The sequence below is a fragment of the Vitis riparia genome, chromosome 5 (genome assembly GCF_004353265.1).
Source record: "Vitis riparia cultivar Riparia Gloire de Montpellier isolate 1030 chromosome 5, EGFV_Vit.rip_1.0, whole genome shotgun sequence".
NCBI lineage: Eukaryota > Viridiplantae > Streptophyta > Magnoliopsida > Vitales > Vitaceae > Vitis > Vitis riparia.
In genome coordinates, this window is record NC_048435.1 from 8,179,441 (window position 1) to 8,198,803 (window position 19,363).

The following is a 19,363-nucleotide window of genomic DNA, read 5'->3' on the forward strand; positions in this document are numbered from 1 at the left end:
GGAGGAATTCTGGATGCGATATGTCCAGGTGGAATAGGCGATGAAGAATTCCGGATGTGAAATGTCCGGATGGAATGGGCGATGAAGAATTTCGGATGTGAGATGTCCGGGTGGAATGGCGGCGGAGGGAGGAATTCCGAATGCGATATGTCCGGGTGGAATGGGCGATGAAGAATTCCGGATGTGAAATGTCCGAATGGAATGTGGTTATGAGTAGCATGAAGGATAAGTATGGGTTGTATGGATATGAGGGCTTGGGTGAGTGGCTTTAATGGGTATGTGAAGGAGTGAAAGATGGCATGCACCCTCGGGTGTTTGCTGACTGTGAAATCTTGGACAAAACTGAAAAAGGCATGTTCTCATCATCATTGAAAACCCAGATTCTAGCCTCAAGGTTAAGAGCCTTGAAGCTTCACGGAAAGCAGCTGAGACTTTGGAGCTTTGAGTATGCACTCATGGAGGAAAATAAAACAAGGAGATAACAGGATAGCAACAAGAAGAGGAACGTGAAGACTTTAACCCGCATATCGGACCCATTTCATCATTTCATCCATGGGTCCAACATGCAGTGAGTTAAGATGGAAAAATACTCGTCAGAATAGGGCATAAAAACACAGCAAACTCTTCCAACATTCGATCAACAATCACAAAAAACAGAACCAACCCAACAAGCAGAAGAGAAAAATCACTGAGAATCAGACCTAGACAGTCTAGAAAAAAAATGGGAGAGATACAAAAAAACAAATGGTCATACCTGGAGCTCTCCCTTCTCAGTTCTGTGTCCTGGACTCCCCAGCAACTCTGCGCTCCTCTATTCTTAGCTTCTCCTTCAAGTTCAACCAATACTCTTTCCCCCCAAACTCTAAAAAAATTCTCTTTTTTTCCTTCAATACCGTCCCTCTCCCTCTTAGAAAACTTCTTCTCTATTTTTCTCCTCTCTCTGTTCACTGGTCAGCAAGTATGGCTTTTTCCAACCACTCTCCTTGTGGCTGCACTACAATGCTGTCCCTTCAAACGATCTCTACAGTAGCCACCTTTTTTTTTCTACAACACTCCTTCTGCAGCCCCTTTTTCTTCTCTCTCATCCGCACCCCTTAACGGCCTGCGGGACTCCCCTCCAGAAAGTCCCTCCACGTGTCAAAGTCCTACTGCAGCTTCAAAAAGTGAGGTGGATTCTTTATGACCACTAAGGATGCGACACGTGGCCATGCGAGATGGTGACACTTGTCAAGCATCAGCTGCAAGAATGACTCCCAAAATGGGGGTCTACAGACTCCTATAGAATCCAATTATGAAGTTAACTCAACATCTTACTACAAAGAGTCAATTGTACTTTAGTATCCTATGATATTATAATGATATATTAATATCGGATTTGTAACTTAATATTCGTTATATGTAAACTCCCCATGAACTAGTGTTTATAATTTAACAAGGTGAATGTTATCAACCTCTCAAGATTAAATATATCATCATTGAGTCTCATATTCCCCTATTATGTGATCAATTGACATACTCTTACTAGCCAATAGCACATGTCAAATTCTAATTAAGAAATCATTATTAACATAGATTTCTTAACCAAATTTGGATTACAAATATCGAAAGGGACACTCTATCTCAAATTCATGAGATATCACAGTGTCTATCTTAAGTATACTACCTGCCACCTACCTCAATTAATAGCAACTCAATCCATAGGGAACATATGATCACCTTAGGGTCTCACTCATAGGTCAAAGTTGAAAACTTTAGAACTAATTCAGTATCTTCTCAAGGTTGAGAGCTTATATAGTATAGTAGTTTGGTGACACTATCCATGGTCAATATCATGACTCATCATAGGTTTTGTTTAATGTATAACCATATACGTTAGTGCACTAACCATAGAAAACTCATTTTGATAATTAAGACAAATTATTCATCTAATTAGGAGATAATGCACTATAACCTCAAAATGAATTGTCTAAATTCATGAACCAATTGTGAATAACTTATTTATTTGCAAAGAATTTATGACTTGGATCCTCCAATAACTTCTAAAGTTATGTACAATGCAAGAGATATTAGGTCTAAACGCTCAAAGTATAAAATGCTTGAATATGATAGATAAATTAGGGAAATGGAATTATATTATAAGTAATAAATCTATTCATTGTTACATCATATCATGCTTTTAAAAGCTCTACTCTAACAACTTTAATGTAGACTAAGCAAGCAATTAGATATCTATCCCTCCACCGTAATGAATGTTGTAGACCTTGATAGGAATCGAATTTCAAGGGCTCTAGAAAAAATAAAATAAAAAATGTTGTGTTCATCTGCTTAAGCCATTGTGGGTGGTCAATTTAATTAATATAGAAATATCCTAGATCATTTCTCTTCTAGATAAAATGAATGTGCCCATTACCTCTTCCCTAGTGAGCTATTATGACAAATGAATGTGCCCATTACTTCACATGAAGCATGTGACTAAACTTATCATTTTGCATACGATAAAACTGCAAAGTGATGCCCTATATGTTTCTCATATTTCATTGTTTTTTGTATCTTGATTTCATTTTATTGTAATTTGATTTTATTTAATTTTTTATCCTAATTCCGTCTATTTGTACCATAGTCTCATGTATATGTATTGTAGTAGTATATATTTATGTAATCATTTAAGGATTTAATGAAATTGTAAGTTTGATAGGTATCCTAGAATTTTATTTATTTTAAATTCATTTAGAAATTGGGTTTCATTTGGTAAAAACCTAAAAGGTGAGGGGGGCATTGCTCCATTTACCCAAATTAGTGAGCGCGTGTTTCATTTCTAACATGCCATTACTGTTTTCATCTTCCACAACCTTGAACCCTCCTAAAACCCGCTCTGCTTGCTTCTTCCATCCAGTGCAAAATGGCACTCGCTCAACTCCTCCGTCCAAAACCAGGATTTCATGTCCACAAAATTGGTAAAACCTACCTCACCAAAATGGGACCTTCTTTTCTTCAGGTTTTCTGGGCTTTGATTTCGTAATTGTTTTTTTTTTTTTTCTATTTTTTTTTTTTGAGACTATTGCAGGACTTCCCAGACCGAGAAGATGTTGTTCATCTTCTTCGAATAGCAAGGCCGAGCAATCATCTCAGACAAAGAAACTGGAGGCGGCCAGGGAGCAGCATGGACCGGTGGCTCGGGAATCAGATATGCAGAAGTGAGGTTTTTGATATTTCGGTCTTAGTTTTTAATTGATTTATGTTTTTTTGGTATGCGTGAGGTTCAAATGCCTGAAAAAAGGGCTTCTCCGGATGAAAAAGTAGATGATCAAAATGCGGGAAACATAAATGGGTATTTTAGTATAAATTTATTTTTCAGGAATGTTTTATTTTCTGTTTGAATTCATTTTCCTTTTTGTTTTCTCTTTTTATTTTTTATTTCTAGCGTAAAGTCATAATATAGCTAATGACATTATTTTGTGGGAATACTCTTTGTTGATTGAGCTTGGACCTTTGTTCTATTTTCTTTTCAGTTCATCAAATTTTAATTGCTTCTCAAAATACATGCATTACTGTCTTAACACTTTTCAATGCATTTGGGTCTGTTCATACTGTTTGATTTGGCAGCAACATTTCATGTTGGAGTGTTGAATTGTTTTCAGTCCAATTTTCTTCACAAGGTGATCTTTAGCTCTACTAAACCCACTTGTGATTTGAATTGAGTGTCTATCGGACAAAAAATTTGAGTACTTTCTGTGGGTTTCCTTTTTCTCCTTGAAACTTTAATGATGTTTATCCTTAAGTTGAAAATTGTGTTTTTCCGAATTGCTTTTGATGCCTCCTCTATACCTGAAGAACCCTGCCTTGGTGGAATTAGTTTTTGTATATTTATGAATGATGATGTTTAGGAAATTACCACTCATTTTTTAGTAATTGTTGACAAAATAAATAGTACCTTAGACTTTAAAATACTGGACATCTTAATGCCTAATTTATTAGTAATATATCTATGAAGCTATTTAATAACTTTGAAAAGTTATTATCAGTTGTTTGCTGATTTTTTAATGCGTGTGAAACATCCAAATATGTTGTATTAGACTCATGGATCCTCTAGAGAAAGAAGATCACATGACCCTTGAATATTCTTTTCTATGACAAATAGGCATATAATTTTAATTCTTTGGAGTGTTCTGGGATTTGATAACCCTATGAAGGACATGGGTCTGGTGTGTATGCGCTTAGAAGATGATAAATGCTGTTCTTCAGAGCCACTATTATCTGAATGGCTGCTTATTTTGAACATTTTTTCTTCAGTTGATTCTGAGCATATGCCATGCGCACTACCCTGTGATGGTATAATTTGTGGGGAAAATATATGCTGAAGATTCCATAATTTTCTTTTCACTTTTGTTTATCTGAATACAAAAACTAAAAAGGAAATACATAAGTAGCAAAATTGGTTGTCTTTGAAGTAAACATTGAAACTTGTGGAGTAGTCATTCAGAGTAAAGTTGAAAAAGAAGGGTGTTGGGCTTCTAAGGAGCAGAGGGAGAGGTAAGGTGTTACACCTGAATTTCCCAAGACATAGGACTAGACCTAATACTCAGTGGTTGAACCTACAATCCATAGGAAAGTGGGTTATGAAAGGGAATTAAAACGTTTGTTTTCCTTTGAAAGACGGACTACCTAGTGCTGTTAGAGAAAGAAGTGGGGAGGGGATGGAAGTGTCTCATCTTTTGTTTGCTAACGACACTCTTATTCTCTGTGATGCCGATTGAGATTAGCTGAGATATTTGAGTTGGGTTCTTATGTGGTTTAAGTTAATTTCTAGTTTAGATAAAAGTGAATTAATCCCTATTGAGGGAGTATCTAATGTGGAGGGATTAGCTTTGATGTTGGGTTGTGAAGTAAGAAAGTTTCCCACTTCCTATTTGAGTCTCCCTTTAGGAGCTTCTAACAAACAAAACTTCTCGGGCCTGGGATGCAGTAAAGGAGGGGTTTAGAAAAAAGACTAATGGCATGGAAGAGGCAATATCTTTCGAAAGGAGGAAGACTTTGATCAAAAGTACATTATCAAGCCTTCCAATTTATCTCATGTCCTTGTTTGTTATTCCAAGAAAGATTAGTTTCAGACTTGAGAAGATTCAAAGAGACTTCCTTTGGAGAGGTGGCTCTCTATTGAAAAAACCATATTTGGTTAAGTGGGTTGTTATTTGCTTGGGAAAAAAGGATGTGGCCTTGGTATTGGCAATCTTTCCACTTCAAAGGCCTTGCTTGGTAAGTGAAGTTGGAAATTTGCAATAGAAAGAGAATTCTTATGAAAGCAAATCATAATAGGGAAATTAGGAGAGGAGGAAGGGGGTTGGTGTTCAAGGGGGGTGACGGAGGGATATGGAGTGGGGTTGTGGAAAGCTATTAGGAAAGGGTAGGAGGGTATAAAAAAGCAAGTCCCGATTCATAGTTAGGAATGAGAGAAGGGTAAAATTTTGGAAAGATATTTGGTGTGATGATTTACCCTTGGAAGTAGCCTTCCTGAGGTTATAATCTATAGCTATAGACAAAGATGATTGGGTAGTGGATGCGTGGGAATAGATGAGGGAAGCGGGTGGTTGGAGTTTCCACTTTTCTAGGTTAGGTAGCTCAATGAGTGGGAAATCATGAAGCTGGAGTCTTTCTTATGGAAGCTTCACTCCTTGTCAATTAGAAGGGATGGGGAAGACAAATTGAGGTAGAATGAAATCAATTGTGGCAATTTCTTAGTTAGGTCTCTCAATGCATCTTTGACCAAGGGAGATAGAAAGTCCTTCCTGCAAGCGTAGTGTGGAGTTCATGGGCTCCTACGAAGGTTGTTTGGGCTCTTTGAAGTCTGGAGGGTCGCTCCATTCTGTGTTCTGGACTCTTTGAAGGGAAATAAATGAGAGGTTGTTTAATAATGTCAAGCGATCGGACCAAACAATCAATTCTGATTTCATGTACACTTTTATGAATTGGGTTAGATTGTACATAAGGGATCAATCAATGTCTATGATAGATCTTGTAGATTGGCTGAGTTTCAAGTATGTAGAAGGTGCCTTTTAGTTTGACTCTTGTTTAGATTAGATAACTTCTGTAGATTTTGTGTGTACTTTGGTGCTTTCCTCCTAGACACATTTAATACTAATTCTCATTTGCCTGTCAAAAGAAGGAAAAAAAAGAAAAGATGTTACCCCATTCCAATCAGTTTTGAAATAAACTAGTTCATACTAAGATGTGAGAGAATTGATTAGGGAAAATGATGCTTTGAGCTTGTTCCTAATTTAGCCACCATTAGGATGCTATAAATTCCAGTTCTATTTTGACCAGACAGAATAAATTCAGTCTTATAACATTTAGTTTAAAACTATTTAAAGTTTTTACTAGAAGGAATGGATATAGAAACCCACAATAGATAAAAGTTTTTGTAGTCAGATTTGAAAAAAAAAAATCTACTTTATCACTTGAAAGAATTTCAGGCTAATAATTTATGGTCAAGTGTTTAGATATACTCATAATTCTTGTTATAATATAAGTAAGAAGGATATAGATTGAAAAGAATTGATGTTGATCAACTGTACGAATTTGGATTTTCTTATATCATGGGGGGAAACACAATTTGGTATTCAAAGGATTTTCTTATATCATGGTGGAAACACAATTTGATATTCAAATTTATGTTCCAGAGTTTACATATACCATACTGTTCATATGTAATAATTAAGAAGGATTTTTTGGTAAAAAAAAAAAATTAATAGTCATTAGTTATGTATCAATTTGGATTTTCTTCTGTCATTTGGGAAACAATTTTAGACTCAAACCCAGAAGTCATTTGTGAATTAATGGCCGATGGTAATAAGGTCCCCAATTTTAGCCTTTTTGATTCATTGGGCTTTTCAAGACAAATTTGCTAAAATTCAATGTGACCTCTGATTCGTTTTTGAACTACTTTCTATGTCTCTGGACAGGTGTGGGAAACCACAGTTTATATTAACAGTCAAAAGCCTAATGGGAAATATGTCTAAATTTCCACAAAAGATTTTAAACATCTGGGAGTAGTGAATGTCTGTAAACTATCTGCAACCACAAATATTGATTTTGACATTTCTTTGACAGGTTAAATCACAAGTTGTCCATATTGTCATAACATAAAACATGAAATTTAACTTCGAAATTCAAAAGTCACTACATGAAAGGAACAACATAACTATTTACTATAATATTATAAGGAAGACTAAGTTGCAAAATTGCTGCTTTTGATTACATGCCTTTTTCCTTTATGATTGATGTTTTTGTGCAGTTCCTGAAATTTAAACGAGTGTGTGGTGAAGCCTAATAGTTTATAGACATTCCATTGCCTCTCATATGTTTAAAGTCTTTTGGAAACTAGTTGGTGGCTTTCTTTTTGCAAAAATAGAAACATTTACAAATGCACACATCACACACACACACCGAGACATAGATTTGTGTGTGCATGTGCATGCATTTATCCATGCCTTTTTCTCCCCTTTAAAATGGTATACTAAACTATGCACACACGCATATGTCTGACTGTGCACGTTTGTGTTTATACACTCTTTTTTTACTTTTAAAGTGTAAATTAAACAACTCAAGATTTTTTTGAAGATTTTCATGAAGATTTGGAGAACTTTAATTGAAGATTTGAATATTTTGATTAAAGAGTTGAAAACTTAATTCAGAGAAATATAAGATCATATTTGAAGATTTTATTAAAAATTCTATGTTTTTTTTTTTTTGAAAAAATTTGATCTAAAACTTATGCATTAAAAATGCTTGTAGAGTGTTTTATTCTTTTGTTAGGAAGAATCAAAGGATAATATAAAGATTGTACCCAATTTCATAAATGGATCAAAATTACAATTTTACCCACATCTTTCTATTTGAGAGAAATTTATATGTCCAAATTTCTCAAACCCTAGTGGGAAAATCTCTACCTCTCATTTCTTCTTAACAAAATGGAATCTAGGAAAAACAATCTAGGAATCAAGTTTACTCAATTTGATCAAAGCTACTAGCATTGGAAGTTTTGGTCCCATGACTCAAAGTAAGGTGAAAGTTGCTTCTTTTCCCAAGGCAACTATAGTTTCTAAGGCAACTTTTGCCAAGAATCCATACATTTCCTTGAATTTTCTTAAGGAAAAAAAAGGTTAAATAATGGTCAAGAAGACAACTCTAAAATTCCCTTATGTTCAAGAAGACAATGAGTCTAACAATCCACTCGTGTCTCCATGTGAGATCCTAAAATCAATACAACCAACGATGATTGATCCTTCAATTCTACTAATTCCATCATGTCAATCATGATGATAAATTTAGTCCAGTTGGGAGCAACTGAGTCTAATGGTTAAACAAATTAAAGCACATCAAGACCATGAATGAACCAAATTTCTTTCCTCATTAATAACATTGAAAGTATGGAAAAGTCAAGCCAAGTTGTTTTTGATTCATCTATAGAATTCCTATAAAAAAAAAGGGATACTTCTCAAGCTATGAAGGCTCCAAGGGAACAAGAGCCACCTAAAAATCTTCAAGTTTCTTCAAATGAGTTGATTCCCATCAATCAACTAAAGGAATTCATTCTTGAAGCTCTTAAAAGCAAAGAGGAAGGTGACATCTTATCTTCCAATGGTTTTTCCAAGTGTTACTCTTCTGGTCAAGCAATTTGTCTATTCTTTGAAAGGAAATGTCTTTGATTGATACATTGATCATATGCTAGGGTTGATAGATAGTTGGGAGCAGTTAGAATGAGACAACACTAAATGTACTGTCAATATTGATTGAAGAAGTAGAAGGTCTAACTCTCTTAATCACAATTGTGTTCAAGACCTTCAAAACACATACAGAAGGGTTTTACTAGATCATCACAAGGTCTAAAAACAGAACATGAATTCCTCTCGTAGAGAGGGCTCAAGCCTTTGATCCTAATGCTTATAAACTACTAAAGTTGGGTTTGACTAACAAAATGCCTTTACTTTGGGGAAGTTTCCTCTGGCAATAAAAGAAGAGAAGTCATATGGGTTGACCAAGACCCAAATGATGTTGAAAGAGAGTTAACAATCCAAGATGACATTGGATTTACTTCTACTTTGTTTGCATGTCAATAAAAAAAGCAAGCACCCATTACATTATAGCTGAAGGGATTGATGAAAAAGGGGACAAATCTAAATCTACTAGGCAATCCATTTTCAATCAAATAAGGGGAACCCACCTTAGCGAAAAAAAGTCCAGACCTCTATTCATTCTAGAGTCTAGACTAGGGCCCAAAATGAAGAAAGCTAATTTTGGAAGAAAGGATGTACTGTCTCTCATTCATTATAAAAGTAGAATTAGGAACATGGGATGGTTTGTTTTGGTGGTAAATTTGAGGTCTCATTAGAGTATACATTGAATATTTAGACCCTTTTTTAGAGAATTGTTTCAACATAGTTGACCAACTTCAAAAGATAGAGAATAAATGTGAGAGATCATTTCAGTGTAGTTGACTAATGCAAAATGAGTGAATGTTTAAGTGTTTGATAGAGAGAGGGGGGAGAGTGTTTTAGGCAATTGAGTGGGTGGGGATTGTTTGAATGAGGTTGACTTGATAGAAAGATAAAAAATGAGTGTGTGTGAGCGTGTTTGTTTCAGGGGGGGGGGGGGGGGGGGTTACAAACTGTTATAAAATGAGCGGGTGTGTGCATTTCAGGAGGGAAAAGAAAGAAGCTTTTGGTGGATTATTTCAATGTAGTCAACTTATACAAAATGATATAATATGAGTAGGTTTGAGAGGAAGAGAGAGATTGTTTGGTTTGGTGGTATTTGGGCTCTCATCAGAGCATGCATTGGATATTTTGATTCTCTTTTAGAGAATTGTTGAGAGAGTGAGAGAGAGAGGGACTTTTAGAGGATTGTGTAGTTGGGGATTGTTTCATTGCAGTTAACTAGTACAAACAAATATAAAATGAGTGGGTGTGGTGTGCTTCAAAGGAGAGACTTTTAGGAGATTGTTTCAATGCAGTTGACTAATATAAAAGAAAATATAAATTGACCGGGTAGGTATGTGTTTGAGATAGATAGGGGGGAGGGAGGGGTAGAGAGACGGATTTTTTGAATGCAATTGACTACTACAAATAGATATAAAATGAGCAGGTGTGTGTGTTTGAAAGAAAGAGAGAGACTCTTAAGGATTATGTCAATGCAATTGACTAATAGAAAAAGATATTAAATGAGTGGGGTTGTGTTTCGACACAGAGAGAGAAAGAAAGAGGGGGGAAAAGAGAGAGAGAGAGAGAGAGAGAGAGAGAGTTTGTGCTTTCATTAAAGCATGCATTGGTTAAATTCCTGGGGGAATTGTTTCAATGCAAAGAGAGAGAGGGAGAGAGAGTTTGCGCTTTCATTAAAGCATGCATTGGATAAATTCCTGAGGGAATTGTTTCAATGCAATGAGAGAGAGGGAGAGAGATTGCTCTTTTATTCTTATTTTTGTGCCCATTTACTCACCTTATCATAAAAATAGTGCGAGGATGATGGATTTGGCTCATTGGTTATAAATTTGGCTCTCATTGGGGCATGCATTTGATTGTTTCTATGCATTGGATAAAACACTTTTATGGAATTGTTTTTGTTGATCTGCTAATTTGACCAGAATCTTCTTTTACTTGCACGGAAGCTCAATAAGAGGAGAACCAAACAAGTGGTAAGGTTTCAACTCATGACGTGTCTAATACAAAGGCTTTGATGCCATGTTAAGTTACAAAATTGACCCAAAAGTTTACATTTCATTTGGGCTCCTACCTTAACAAAATGCTACAAAATGAATGTGTGAGAGAACAGGAGGAAATATCTGTGTGTTTGTGTGTGTAGCAAACCAGGATATGTATTCACAATCAGTTGCTTTATCAACATTTATATCATCTCTAAGGTGTTCTTCATTGTGACCCTATCTGTCTCTGAAAGTGCTTGTTTGTTTCTCATTATGTCATATTTGCAATCATCAATTTATCAGCATTTATTTGATCTCTGAGATTTTCTGGTTTTGATCCTTGAAATTTTTAGATTTATGGAAATGGATCCAGGGGTCTCACCAACACAGACCCAAGTCCGAAGTGAAGTGTGGGGATCATTTTGCACTGTAAGAAACATTCTTATGCGACTGAAGGAAAGGATGCTGGGACATTTCCAATTGCAAAATCATAGTACTAGCTTAATGTCAGATTCTAGAGTTGATACAGCAGTCCCTGACATTGCACCACATACTTGTCCAGATAATACTGAGTTTGGTCAGGCCAAAAGTATAGTACAGTTGTCAGAAGCAGTAGCAAATTGTCTCAGTTGTGTGAAAAATATTTCAAAAAATAAAACACCCCAGATAATGGTGGGGAACTCTTTAGACTATATGGTCAATACAACATCATCTGAAGTTATTAAGATCCATAATAATCAAGAAAATACTGAACTTGGTGACCCTGGAAGTTTACTAGAATTTTCAGAAACCATAGAGGATTCTCATGGTAATGACAAAAAAATTTCAGTGGCTGCAGCACCCCTTGAAATTGAGAAACACTCTTCTGAGGATATGGTTGGTAAAACTGTTTCTGAGGTTAGCAAGATGTATAATAATCTGGATAGAACTGAAGTCGGTGAGGATATGGTCAGTAAAACTGTTTCTGAGGTTAGCAAGATGTATAATAATCTGGATAGAACTGAAGTTGGTGAAACTGTAACTACAGTTCAATTGTCAGAGGTTTTAATTGATTCTCACAGCAATAAGAAAAATGTATCAACAAGTGCGATATCTCATATGATGGGAGAAGACCCTTCTGTGGATATGGCTCAATCAGAAGAAACTCCTAATATGTCAAAACTAGTTGGACCTAAAAGTAGGCACATTCACCTTTCCAAAGTAGTGGCAGACATAGCTGCAGTTTTTGACAGAGATTTGATGTCAAAGTCTCAGAAATTCTCTTGCATAGAACATTCATTCCTGAATGAAGATACTAGTGGAGCATTTCCAAAAGATGGTGTGGAAGAACTGACTGCAATTGGAAATGGAAATTGTCAACATAACAAGAAGATTACTTCTTCTGGTCAACCATCAAGTGCAGGTACCGAAGATGATGAAAACCTGGCAACATCTGGTAGTGCCCCAAGGGTCATGGAGCTATCAGACATGTTTACAAGGGCAATGAATAATCCAGCACAAGGAGAAATGGCTAGCCAAAAAAGGTTTGCTTTAACACCCAAGAGATTTTCAGAAGATTCAAATGAAACATCAGGAGAGAAAGTGGCAAAAAGCTCTGACATAAAGTTTCTAATTGACTTCATTAAAGAGCTGCCTAGAGAACAATTAATTAGTAGATCTCAGGACAGTATATCCAACCAGACCAACCAAGTCAGCAATAGAGGCCTGCCTATGAAAAAAAAGGAAGTCAGGAACAAAGATTCAGTAAGAAGGATTCAATCCTGTCCTGATTTGCAAAAATCTAATAGTAAAGAAGGAATAACTCAATTGAAATCCATCTTTGAGGACAAGGAGAGTAGTACCAAAAACCCTGAAAAAAAGCATTGCATAAACACTCCCTGTGAGACACATAAGGAAAATAGAAATACTGACAAGAGGGAGGAAGTGCAGTGCACAGATATGAGTGATGGTGCTGACAGACACCATTCGGATTTCGAAGCTACCAACCATGTATTGAAACCATACACTATGGTTCCATGTCCAACCAGCAAAGATCCCAATAAAAATCTCAATACCTCTTCCATTGGAGAAGGGGCTGAACAAAACAAAGTGTTAATGAGATTCTTGCTCAAAAGTACTCCAAAGAGGGAGATTCTTTCTGCTTTGAAGGATTGTGGACCTATTGCGAAGGTATCTGAATTTTCCCATGTTAAGGGGAGCAATTTCAAAGATGCCTATGTGTATTTTGAGGTTAGTGCTCATTGGTTAGCATAGTAGCTCAAGGTTTCTCATCCTTTTTGGCTAATTGATCTTAAGGGCTGTCCAACTCACATCCATGATACTGCAAATTACTTTCAAAGGGGAACATCTTTTGTTCCACCCAAAAGGAAAAAAGATTGAATTCCTCAATGCTCTTGCATTATAGTTAAAATAGTAAACTGTCATGCAGACAAGCTATAGATTAGGAGAAACTGGGGGAAATATATGTAGGCAGACAGTAATATAAACATCTAGTTTGTTGCTGCCCAAGATTAAACATCTCTCTTGGTTTTATTGCAGACAAGTGCAGGGCTACAGAAAGCTCTCAAAAAGACTGATCTGGTAGTGGAAGATGTAGATGTCATCATGGAAGGAACTTCTTCCTTGGAAATCATTTCTAATAGAATTTCCATTCCCGACCTGATTGGTGATCCTGATGTACCTGGTGCACTAGTGAAGAATCCCACCAGAACAGCTGTGATCAAAGGTTTGACTCTTGAAATGAGCTGGAAACATCTAGAGAAGGCTCTTTCCTGTGGGAAAGGCATATCTGGCTTTATCATGGGTTCCTCAAGTTCGGTTGCTTATGTGGAGTTTGAGGTGAGGCTTTTGTACCTTGAAACCAATTTAGCTGTCATAACCATATTGCAGTGTCTGAGGTTCCTAGGTAGGGTGTCTCTGGTAGCAAATTCCTCTTGGAATTGCTTCCTAATTTAAATTTTTATAAGATATTTTAGGAACTTTCAAATATATCTTTTAATTTGAAATCCATGTTTAATTGCTTCAGGCATTTTGGTAGTTGAAGTAATACCCAGAAGAATCAAGCATGTATTAGGGGGAGGGAGACCAGTTTGTACATTATTTAACCTCGAGTCTAAGAGTCCAAGACATAGGCTAGCTTTCCTTGGCCCCTCACACCATTGTTCCTTTTCCATTTTGTGTTCTTTGCCAATCTAACCTTTAGCCTAAATATAGGCTAGCTTTCCACCCCACATGTCCAATTTGGATGAGGGAATATAATTATTGTGTGATTTGTTTTGAAGCTACTCACCAAGCTCCTTAGTTTTTAGCTATCCATACTCCCTACAAATATCTCCATTGCATGGAGTGCAAAAGGTGTCTGTTCACCAAGAGGGTGATCTCTTTGTAGAAGCAAGCAAAAGGGCTGAATGAACAAACAAATTCTAGGGCCACCAGCATGCATTGTTCCCTTGTTTTTGGCTTCCAAAGACATCTTATTAGGTCCAAGCAGACGACTGACCTATTTCAACATTATTAACCATCATTGTTGTTATTCACTTGACAGACAGAAGATGCCAAAGAGAAGGCAATTGCAAAACATTCCTTCAAAGTACTAGGGAAATGTCTACAGGTATTCAGAATTGATGCACCGAGAACAACAGTTGCAAGGATTTCAAACATAAACTCCCGAAAAGGAGAAAAGAAAATCCGCTCTGTATGCAGTCATTATGGGCAGGTTAAGAATGTAGTCCACAGAGACCATGACACCGTAGATGTTCATTTCAAACTTGCAGAATGGCCAAGCATGTTGCACATTCTCAATAGGTAATAACATTTAAATTCCTTGGGAAATCATTGTTTCCATTGTAGTTCTAATATTCTCCCTGCTCTTCTTTGTGTATATTCTCAGTTTAAATGGAAAGATAGTGGATGACAGTCAGTGGGTTGTTCAGCCAGCAACTGTCTACCCTCCAGAAATCCTCCGAGCCCTGTGGAGTCAGCCTGATGGAAGAAAACATGTGAAAGCTATAATCCACAATTTACTGCAAAGGATTGCTGAGAGTCACACAGATATGGGAAGGCTGACTGATGTCGCAGCCAAGTATTATGGAGATAGATTGTAAATGAACTAGTGCAAATTTTGTTCTGGCGAAGGCAAACGTGGTTTTCATCCATGACCACTTTCAGCATCAGGGGTTTCAATAGAGATATTGCATGGAAGTCTTGTCAAGTGCGCAAAATGTAAGATTAACGGCATTGACATTATATATTGATTCAGATATAGAGATGGGAAGCTCACTGATTTTGAGCTCTGAAAGACTAAAGCCATATCTCATATTTGAGAGTTTCACTCTTCAGCCTACAAAGCCAGCAGCAACTCAAATTTCCACCGAGAGCAGAAAGCCATGGAATGCATTCCCTGTGATTTCCTCCGGACAACCACTCAGGCCTTTGTTCTTATATATTGTTATGCCAGGTGTGCATTGGGTTTGAGATTGTGGTAAATAGCATACGAGGATACACAAGGGGCATCTGTACAACTCACAAGGAAACATTGAAACTACTGTTCTGTTCAAGCCCTTAACACAACTTTAAAGAGAATACAGCGGAAAGCACAAGGCCTATAGTGAGATACCCTCATCAAAGCAGTTTCTGAAGCTGTTAGCTTATATTTCATTGTTGAACAATGGGACTCTCAAAATGGACAGCTCTAGTTGTAAATGTAGCTCATGCTCTCTCCCCCTGTTTCATTCAAACCTCTTTACCGTTAAATCAGTTAATATTTTTAACTAAAATCACTTTTTGATAATCAAGCTAGAGTAATCTGACGCCTGAGCCCATTTAAGCTCAAAAAAATTGACCACACCCTTTTTATAAGAATCAATTGGTTAAAAGGGTTGAAATGGTTCTCATTTTTTACTTGAAGAATAATCTGTTTTCAATTATCATTTCAAAAATTTATATAGGTTTATCAAATTAAAAAAAAAAAAAAAAATTGTTATTTTTACAAAAAAGAATAAAAGACATTTTGATTAAAATAAGATAAAAAAAGTTAATAAAACATTAAATTTTAAAAATTAGGTTTTCAATTACCCATTTAAAAGCCTATCCAACAAGCTAGCCGCACTAATTGAAACAAAATGGGCTTGAGCAAGTTAGAGCATCAAATCAGCATTTTGGAATGCCAAATACTGGAGTTAGAATTGATTCTTAATGTCAACATTAATAATAGACTAAAGAGATTATCAATTTCAGGGTGCAATTGGATCCCTACTGTGCAGCCCTATCATTCAGATTTCAAACTAACCGAAAGTCCTATGACCCACAGGAGCTAGCGAATGAGACATGAAATTAATCCATCTGACAAAAAGCCAATTCCACAGGAATCAATTCAAGGGTGCTTGGGCGCAGCACAAGTTCTATTGATGCAAATTGATTTGTTCTATATCCCACCCTATTCCCTTAAAATAGGAAATCAAACAATGGCAGGAACATTATAGTGGTGATAAAAAACCCACAGCCACATCCATGCATCTCACTCAATAAACACAAGGCTCAATCTAGGCTCGCTCTGACAAAATAGTCTAACAATAAAACAACACTGATTACTCGTCTTTAATAAGATGCAAGAAGTTTTTCATAAGCTGATTTCAAGCTTTAAAACTAATAAAGATAAAACAATCCAAGTTGCAGAAAATTCATAACAAAATTGGAATTCCATCGAAAATTAGCGCCTAGGATGCAGTCTGTTTTTTCAGCTTTGCAAGCTCTTGCCTGATCACTCCACCCCTCTGCAAATGCATATTAATGAATGTATTAGACTTGAGCAGTTCTATGGGTTATAGTCTGACACCTAAAAAGGCATGTTGCATATTCTGGCTGAAAAAAGGTATGAAGAAAGGGGAAATTAAATGCAAGCAGTACAGCGACATATAGGGATGGCATCTTAACAAACCTTGATCTTTGCCAACATGATCTTGAACCTATCAAAGTCATTAAGAGATGCTCTCCTCTTCTGCACAATCAGCTTTCTGCCCCAGGAGCTATTCTCCCACTTGTTCTTAACATCTGCCATCAAAAGAATTTAGGATAAATGAGAAAAAGGATTATCAAATATGGATAAGAGTTACCATTTTTCCCATATGTCCTTACCTGCAGCAGTCATTGCTTCAATCAATGTTTTTTTCTTAGGCACCCTTTTGATGTCAATTTTGATATCTGTGAGTGAAAGCCTCTTAAAGTTCATTTGGCATCTCACCATATCAGGTGCGTCCACAAGGGCCTGCAAGGTATCCAATTGCACTCTGTAATTGATAATCTCTTTACATGAAGGAAAACACCAAGTATGCATCTTTCAAAATCCATTTATCAATTTTGAAAATTCTTAGTCAGCAAATTTATCTAATATATTCAAAGCAAAGACCAAAATTCATTCATACATTGTTTCAAGTATCTAAGCATAACATAAAATTGAAATATGGTAATGACTAACATACTTCAAAATCTCAATAACCCCTTTTTTTTTTTTTTTTTTTGGATTTTCAAAATTTCAATAGATTATCATGTTTTTTTTGTTTTTTTTAAAACCAAGGAACTTTTGTGGTCAAGCCCTTCAAACTCTTCATGGGGAACCAAACCTTTTGGGGTGCATGAGCCTCTACCACACGTCCTAGTATTTGCTCTAACTAATTGGGCACCCAAACGGGCACAAATTTCAATCTCAATAATTGCCATTACAGGCATTACATGCATACAACTGCTAATAAACATATATGACTCACCTCTCTAAATCCATAAAAGGCAAATCAACAAAACAAAATTTTGTCAACAAAAAGAGAGAGAGAGAGAGAGAGAGAAAGAGAGAAAAAAGAAGAAAAACACAAAGTTAAATAAATCTCTACTAGGAAAGCAAACTTTGATGAAACTAAAATTAATTAACAACAAAAACATACATGGCAGCTTCCAAACCGATACCAGAGTTGCATGAGTAAAACTTAAACTATTGAATTAAAAAAAATAATATATCCAGATAGAAAGCCCTTTTGATGAATTATAAGTTCATCATACAATGCCTTGATATAAAACTTAACAAAAAACCAAGCTTATATTAGTTAATCTTGGACTAAGGCCACTGAGATGGATTTGATATCCAAGAATCCAGCAGCTGAATTATAAACAGTTTCCAACAGCATTTATTTTTTTACTTAGTATGCATGAATAGCATACATCATATTTCCAAAAAAGAGAAAGTACCCAAGATATGAAATATGTCCATCCTATGCTAATGCAAGGTATTTTCATTAAAATCATGAATCTCATTACAATTTTCAGACACCTCAATTAATGTTCCCCTTTCCTCTCAGAGAAAGATAATATAAAAAATTGCACATGATCACTCAGGAAGATAAACTAAAAAAAATAGAGAAAAATAAATGCAAATTGATTTCTGAACAGGATAACAAATTAGGGTTTGATCTGAAAGAACTAAAACATGCCACGCCTTCTAAGCTAATGCTAAATCTCATCTCCTTTTAGTTGGGTCCGTTGACCAATTTTTAAGCCTGTAGCATCTTAAAGACCATCTCCACTGTTGCAGTCAGTTTCAGAAAAACCAAAGCAGTTCACAATCTACAAGTTTTTTAGGCAGAGTTGGCCAATGGGTCTCAATATTCATGAGAAAGAACTAAATCCACCTACTGAATCAAAACCATTCCATATCATTCAAAAAACAAAATGTGAATAAGTAGAACTTTCTAATCAGTTGATCGAATTCCATTTTGCATTCTCTATTTGTTTCTGTTCCAGAAATGCAGGCCAATTTTTTTGAAGAGCAGTTTCCATATATACTTCTCAAACATACTTTTAGGTTATCTTATTTTCTGTTTCTAACAAAAAGAAAAAAAAAAGTTGAAACAAATAACACGTTCCAGAAACAATACCAAAAGGTCAGTAAGATCACATCTATTTAGCAGACAAGGCCAATTATAATCAATACCAATTTGGCAGAATTCAGACCAAAAGAAGAAAATCGCTTTCTAAGAATAGATCTGAGCACGCCATAAACTTCTGAAAATAAGATTTTACATTCCACAACCACTATTCGTAGCTGAGATAACTCTAAGAAACAACAGAAAACATAAACACTTAGATTTCTCCGATATTCTCCAACTTTCCCAGCAACCAAACAAAGAGCAAATAAAATGAAAAAGAAAAACACATACCCGATTCTGATCAATGACATCGACTATGACGACGAGCCTGCCGTAGTCTTTTCCGTAGTTGACAAGAGCGACTCGCCCGATCTCCACGTACCGCTTGAAAGGCTACAGAAATAGAAACGATTCACATTCAGATTAAATAAAACAATTCAAAACAAATAGAATATTGATCAGAAAGAAAACAAAGAAAAATGAGAGTTGCAGAGACTCACCATTTTTGCTAGGGCGCGGCTGACAGCAGGGAGGGGAAATATGGAAGATGGAAGGGGGTAGATGTAGAGACGGGGCTTAGGGTTTTTCTGGGTTTCTTTATAGTCCGTTTTGGACCGATCTGGGTCCTTGATCTTTGTGTTACGATGGTATTGGGCTTGGAAGCCCTTTGGGCCTTTTTGGGGGAGTTGAAGCCCGATATAAGTCTAATTTGGTTCAAAACCTTACGACCATGTCTGTCACAAAATAGTGAAAATACTAAGAA

At 36.1% G+C, this 19,363-nt stretch overlaps 2 protein-coding genes across 3 annotated transcripts; one reads left to right on the forward strand and one right to left on the reverse strand.

Annotated features, from left to right (window-relative positions):
• Positions 1-2,822: 2,822 nt before the first annotated feature.
• On the forward strand, positions 2,823-15,395 carry LOC117915074. Of its 2 annotated transcripts, XM_034830640.1 has the most exons (7): positions 2,823-2,954; positions 3,065-3,194; positions 11,044-11,596; positions 11,669-12,919; positions 13,229-13,528; positions 14,235-14,494; positions 14,580-15,395. In XM_034830640.1, exons 1-7 carry the CDS (start codon positions 2,900-2,902, stop codon positions 14,791-14,793), a joined length of 2,763 nt encoding a protein of 920 aa, XP_034686531.1. In that variant the 5' UTR covers positions 2,823-2,899; the 3' UTR covers positions 14,794-15,395. The 2 variants fall into 2 exon arrangements, with proteins under 2 accessions (XP_034686531.1, XP_034686530.1); XM_034830639.1 differs by having other exon boundaries at positions 11,044-12,919.
• Positions 15,396-16,058: 663 nt separating this feature from the next.
• On the reverse strand, positions 16,059-19,197 carry LOC117913912 (60S ribosomal protein L14-1). Its single transcript, XM_034829030.1, has 5 exons — positions 19,101-19,197; positions 18,892-18,993; positions 16,823-16,952; positions 16,626-16,738; positions 16,059-16,461 (listed from the first exon to the last, which is right to left on the reverse strand). Exons 1-5 carry the CDS (start codon positions 19,101-19,103, stop codon positions 16,405-16,407), a joined length of 405 nt encoding a protein of 134 aa, XP_034684921.1. The 5' UTR covers positions 19,104-19,197; the 3' UTR covers positions 16,059-16,404.
• Positions 19,198-19,363: the final 166 nt, after the last annotated feature.

Bases quoted from the DNA above. Each gene is read 5' to 3' on its own strand.
- LOC117915074 (XM_034830639.1), top strand. From the start codon at position 2,900: ATGGCACTCGCTCAACTCCTCCGTCCAAAACCAGGATTTCATGTCCAC. The intron at 3,195-11,043 runs GTGAGGTTTTTG...TGAAATTTTTAG, and splicing joins CGGGAATCAGATATGCAGAA to ATTTATGGAAATGGATCCAG. The intron at 13,529-14,234 runs GTGAGGCTTTTG...TTCACTTGACAG, and splicing joins TTGCTTATGTGGAGTTTGAG to ACAGAAGATGCCAAAGAGAA.
- LOC117913912 (XM_034829030.1), bottom strand. The intron at 16,739-16,822 runs GTAAGGACATAT...TTTTGATGGCAG, and splicing joins TGAAGCAATGACTGCTGCAG to ATGTTAAGAACAAGTGGGAG. The intron at 16,462-16,625 runs GTTTGTTAAGAT...ATGCATTTGCAG, and splicing joins TCATGTTGGCAAAGATCAAG to AGGGGTGGAGTGATCAGGCA.